Below are 6,241 nucleotides of genomic sequence, written 5' to 3' on the forward strand. Positions count from 1 at the left end.
ACGACTTGACCGCTTTCCTTTTCTCCTCACTCCTCTGCCATTCTAATTTCTCTCTCTCTTTTACCAGAAAACCCTAAATTTCTCCGATCTTTCTTCAATTCGCCGTATTCTCATCATCGGAATACAATTGACGACGAGCTCAAGCCGCGCAGCACCGAACGAAGAAGATCAGAGGTGACGGCACAAGGCTAAACAAGCAAGCAAGGGTTCTTCTTTCCTTGTTTTCTTTCACATTCACTGTGTTTGTTTTATGTATTTGATTCAGTTTTCTCTAGACTAGACTCTTGTGTAATAGTTTTCGTTCAGTTCTTTGATTTAACTGTGAAGAATTGTTATAAATAAATTCAATTTCTTGATCATCATGATGAGTGTGGCTACTGTCTCTCCGATTTTACATAATATTGATAACCTTGTTGGGTATCTCAAGAGGGGACGAGGGTTAGATTCTGATTATAGTGACCTAGGATTGCTAGATCACAGGGCCAAAAGGCTTAAGGTAGAGACTGATGTGGGAATTTCACAAGAGGCAAGATTTGCTTTTGATGAAAAACCCATGTCTTCTGAAGTGAGATTGGGGTATATACCCAAGGGGTTGGTGCCTAGGGATGACGAAATTGATCGATTACGCAATGAAAACACTAGGAATTTATTGTTGAACCATAAGAAACTTCATCTGGTTCTTGATCTAGACCACACCCTGCTGAATACCACTTTCCTTGATGAGATGTCACCCGACGAAGAATATCTTAAGACCCAAACCCAATCTGATCATTCTCTGCAATATGTTCACATTGTGGACACCCCCAGTAGGCAACTGATGACCAAGTTGAGGCCGTATATTAGGACATTTTTAGTGCAAGCCAGTCAAATGTTTGAGCTCTCCATATACACAATGGGTACTCGAGATTATGCCCTTGAAATGGCTAAGCTGCTTGATCCCGGAAATCATATCTTTGGGGGTAGAGTCATATCGCGTAATGATAGCACAGAAACAGATAGAAAGAGTCTAGATGTCCTGCTTGCCCGAGATTCTGCTGTTGTGATCCTTGATGATACGAAAAATGTGTGGACAAATGACAACAGGGACAATGTAATACTGATGCCTAGATACCATTTCTTTAGATCTAGTTGTCAAAAGTTTGGCCTCAGTAATCGTAAACCTTATTCCGAGTTGAAGACCGATGAATTTGACCGGTATGGTGGAGCTTACCTTGCAAATGTACTTCGACTTCTTGGGTATGTCCACACTATATTCTTTAATGAAGTTGAGTTACGGTGGTGGGATTTTATTGACAGAGATGTGAGGCTCGTCTTGAAAATCCTTAAGAAGGAAGTCTTGAAGGACTGTAAAATTGTTTTCAGCCATGTATTCCCCTCAAATGTCGAGGCTGATACTCATCCTTTGTGGAAGATGGCGGAGCAGCTGGGCGCTACTTGTTCAACACAAGTCGATCCATCAGTCACACATGTGGTTGCAGCAAATGCTCGAACACAGAAATCGTGTTGGGCAGTTAAAGAAGGAAAGTTTTTGGTGAATCCTCAATGGATTCATACTGCAAATTTTATGTGGCAAAAGCAACCTGAAGATAATTTTCCCTGTCATTAGTTCATTATTACTAAAAGTCTACACTGAGCAACTCTTAACTGGACTATAATAGTTGCAACTAAACTCTCCAGTTTACCACACCCGACAAGTAAAAGCCAGTCCCCACAAATGGACACAAAAGAGAGAATGAATTGCAAGATCAACACGTTTGAAAGTATGAGAGAATTTTTGAATGTAAAAAATTGTAAAATTTCAATCTTATAAATAACCTTCTTTGTATGTAAATTTTGTCTGGTTTGTTCTTGTCTCAACTTTATATTATCGCCTTAAGAACTTGGTATACCTATTCATTTCTTTCCAATTTATAAAATCATTGACAAGAACCATGAAAATTGACGAGATAGAAATTATCAAATGACCAGAAATTTTATTTACTATCTTAAGCCAATTAGAAATTCAATGAAAGGAAATATAAGGAAAAAAAAAAATCAACAACAATAAGGGCATGTCCTATCGGGACAAAATTTAGGGGCAATGCTCCACTCATTTTTTTTTTCTTTCTGTTTCTGGGATCTTTTGTCAAGTTTATCAAATAACCAATTCCATTTCCTATACGAATCAATTAGTACTAGCTGCTACGCCCGCACGTTGGGGGGTTGTTGTTTGCTCGTCTTTTCCACCGCTTTAGCTCGGAACATCATTTATTCAAAATCACAAAAAAAAAGAGTAAGAAAAGAAAGTACTTCATTTTTCACACACACACACATATATATATATATATATATATATATATATCCTATCCAGAGCGAAGTTTCGTTCTGAAATTAAAGTGTGTGTGTGTGTGTGTATATATATATATGTATATCAGATCCTATCTATATATATATATATGAAAACAGAGTACAATTGAAGAGGGTGACATCAACCTTACCTCTTATGAAAGAAAAATTACAATGAACATGAAACTGAAAAAGAAAGAGTACAAAACAAAGTACAAATACAACTGAGAATAATACTCTGGATACCCAAGTAAAGATCCAAAATAGAAGGAAGCACAAGAACTTGGGAAAAATAAACAACAATCATAGGCGTCTTAAACAACATAGAGACTTTACATTAGTTAGAAAACTAAGAGATGCACCTACAGTGCGTGTGCAGTGCTTACTCTGTATAGAAGGTTATAGCAATCTTTTGTGTATCAAGGAAATTGAAACAAACCTTGGTCTTTTGCGAACATCCAAATTGTTGCACTCGTAGAAACAGATGACCAGCTACTGTGCTACCCAAACACCAAGAAAAACGATGACAAACAGGTTCAAGCACATCATCAAACTTCCTAAAAGATTCTCTGATTGCAACAGTAGACTGGTCCACCTGGATACAACCAAGGCACTGTCCTATATCTGTTTCTGCCAAAGAGAGTAGAAACCATGGTCATAAAATGCTGAGTAGCAGTACAGATTTTTTCTTGCATGGTCAACATCTGAGTGTCAACATTAATCAAAAACACATGCTACTGAATCAAATAATTGCTAATATTTTGCCACAAAAATTAGAAGTCCAAATGTAATTGCAATCTTGTAACAAAGTAAATATAAGAGATTTGTGGCTGGGTGTTTAGTTAGTACCAGAATCGGCGATGCTTACAGTGATTGGAGACTTAGAGAATGCTGAGGTTTCATCTTCTATCAGAAGATTATGCATGGTGTAATTAGAATTAAAATAGGTGAAATGTGATTATACATAATTATACAGGAAAATAGAACTGCTGGCCTAAGTACTGTCGAACCCAGTTCTCAGATCTCACATTCCACATTCCCACATTGTCCAGATCTGGCGTAAATTTCAGTCCATGAATTAGGATGGACCTGTGAAATGTTGAATTGACGGCAGAAAAACTACATTAAAATGACCACGAACAAATAAGTCGCATAGTTATTAAGACAACCACTGCTAAACTTTGCCAAAAATTTTTTTGTCATATGTAAAAATATTTGGTGAAATATTTGTTCCATTTTACCTGAACAGTGCAACAGAAAATAGCGTTCTGCATATTATATCTTAATTTGCTTGCTGGTGTCCACTCTCCACCATACATACTGTCCATATCAAAACCATCTTATTGAAGATACCAAAGACATAAACTTTTAAAGTAAGATAAACAAAACTGTCATATCGTGTAACATTTCTGCAGTAATATTCTGAGAATTATGTGAATAGAAGAAGTCATATCCGCAGAACACTGACGTATAAGGTTTCATAGCATCTACATACACTCACAAACCATGATTTTAATTGATTTCTTGCCTAATAGCTGAATGCTCAAATGCATATTACTGAACTACAGATAAAAGGTACAGTAATAGAAAAAAAAAATATTGTGTATATCAACATCAGTCACTTGAAATAAGAAATTAAGAGGAAAAATAATTTGAATGCAGCCTACCTGCTGAGCTGCCAAACTTAGAATTTTCAGCTGAATCTTTTTCTTTTTCAGTTGTATTAGTAGAGGCAGTATTGTGGGATATTAAGAATGTTCTCCAAAAAAGATGTATCTCTTTACATGATGGAGGAGCACGCTTCCCCTTTTTGTTCGATAACTTCTTAATGACCCCACCTGTACCATTAGTAATTAGTTAATTACTAATTAGTACCCAGATTTATAGCTCCATCAGCAACTTTATCTAACAATATTTGGAAATCTCTTGAAGAAGGTTTTGGTCTAGTAATGGCTAAAGATTGTGTAGGAACTGATCCATTTGATTGGGAAGCTTCAGCAGGTGTATTTGCACTAACAGAAACAAGAATAAGAGGAGGTGGAGTGCTACCTTTTTCAGTCTACTCCCTCACCACATGTAACAGAAATCCATCGAGCTAATTATAATAGGGGAATGTGTGCAGGAAACAAAAGGACGAAAAGGAGAGAGTAGGAACGAAATAGTTATGCTTAAGCTGCAAACAAAATACAATTATAATTCAAACTACATTCATAAAAAAAGAACAGTGCAGCTTAATTTTAACTCAACCTTTGCAACTGAAGTTGTTTCACATATTGTTATAAGGAAAGACGTACTGTATCTGACTATCTGCATACAATAATGAACCATTAGTTTCCAACTGACAACAACTACTATGAAGAGAAGCATAGCATGGATGAAATCTTTTGGGTTTGAGAATAGAGATGGAGAGCCTAAGTTTCCAACTGACAACAACTTCTAATTCTATCATGTGTGAATTTCTTACTTGAAATTAGAGAAGAGTGATCAGCAAACTTTTTGGACCAAAAGCAAGCAATCCAAAATAAAACAAAACAACAATGAAATTCACAATGAAGCATAAGGCTAGCTTCTTTATCACATAATAATAACCCAAAAAAACATAAAAACAGTAGCTTTATATCAAAATTATCTAAAAATAATAAAAAGTATATACCTCAATATAGATCATAGATGTTTAATCGTTTAGGATTTAGACCTTTCTCTAGGGGCTGTTGTAGAAGTCTCAGTCTTTCTTCTGGTTGACTTGGCAGATCCAGATGTAGTTTCTTTTCTAGTATTCAAGTCCTCAAATAGAGGTAGTCCATAGAATTCACCACAGCTAACTGCAAGTATGGAAATAATCAGTGCAATGCACAACAGTCAATTAGTCAGAAATATGTAAAAATGATGAACTAACCATCCCAATCATTCAATGTGAAAGGTGTCAACATCATTTTCCAAGTAGTCTGACTCCCTTCCCTTTGAAGCACTTGAACCATTTTCCTGAAATGAATTTGATGAATTTGCTTCAACATATATGTCAGAATTACCATGCTCAATATTGTCCAAATGATTCTTAGATCAGCCTCTGACATACTACTGTTAGATGAGCTGTGCAGCACTTCGTTTACTTCTTCTGAGATAACCATATGTTTCTTTTCATCTATTCCTCTCTTGCTCGAATACATGTCTATAAAGTCATGGAAATCATTCTCATTTGATGATGTTCTACTATGTTGTACCCGTATGAATAATACAATGGACGAAGCAAATAAATAAAATTGAATTCACTGGGAACTTGTTAATTTATACCTGTAGAACCAAATTCAATCTTGCAAATAATTTAATTTAAAGATCCTAAAACTATATATAAAAGAAAAAAAAAAGTGGAGTAAGACTGAAACATCTGATAAAAATTTAACAACAAACATACCCTAAAACTTAGATTTGGCTGGAAAAATGAAGTAAACACAACTTTTGATTCATTTGCTATAGAATTTGTTGATGGAACAAACAATCCCAAACATTGTACATTGAAGCACTAAGAAAGTATGAACATTGTGAAAGTGAGTACCATCATGGAGGCCGATATGCACACTCTAGATTTTGCTACTCTCATTTCAACAGCTTGGCTCATTTATATGATAGGGTTCAAACTGAAGTCAACCTACATAAAGGAACTGGACAACTTTCGCTCTTATATTTTATGGTAAAGATCTTTTGCTAATGCTGCTTGCTAAACAACCAAACAGCAGAGCCAGCTACTTAGCTACTAACCTGATCAGTCTATGCATTTTCTATGGAATATATTTTCTCATCCAATAAGGGTTTGTTCTGCTGAATATTATTTTTATCTCATTAACTCACTTGCAGGCTTCAATGATATATCTAATAATTTGTCTGCGCAGGTGCTTATACAATCCGATGTACTTGACGT

General features: G+C 35.6%; 1 protein-coding gene and 1 long non-coding RNA gene across 7 annotated transcripts; one reads left to right on the forward strand and one right to left on the reverse strand.

Annotated features, from left to right (window-relative positions):
• Nucleotides 1-1,825, forward strand: LOC112174191 (RNA polymerase II C-terminal domain phosphatase-like 4). Its single transcript, XM_024311932.2, has one exon. It carries the CDS (start codon nucleotides 362-364, stop codon nucleotides 1,604-1,606), a length of 1,245 nt encoding a protein of 414 aa, XP_024167700.1. The 5' UTR covers nucleotides 1-361; the 3' UTR covers nucleotides 1,607-1,825.
• Nucleotides 1,826-2,764: 939 nt separating this feature from the next.
• Nucleotides 2,765-5,326, reverse strand: LOC112172892. Of its 6 annotated transcripts, none has more exons than XR_005801900.1 (5): nucleotides 5,222-5,326; nucleotides 4,375-5,147; nucleotides 3,993-4,163; nucleotides 3,567-3,645; nucleotides 2,765-3,414 (listed from the first exon to the last, which is right to left on the reverse strand). It is a non-coding gene; the product is annotated as an uncharacterized LOC112172892 (long non-coding RNA). The 6 variants fall into 6 exon arrangements; XR_005801902.1 differs by having other exon boundaries at nucleotides 2,765-3,444; XR_002925387.1 differs by having other exon boundaries at nucleotides 2,765-3,645.
• Nucleotides 5,327-6,241: the final 915 nt, after the last annotated feature.

The sequence above is a fragment of the Rosa chinensis genome, chromosome 6, assembly GCF_002994745.2.
Source record: "Rosa chinensis cultivar Old Blush chromosome 6, RchiOBHm-V2, whole genome shotgun sequence".
NCBI lineage: Eukaryota > Viridiplantae > Streptophyta > Magnoliopsida > Rosales > Rosaceae > Rosa > Rosa chinensis.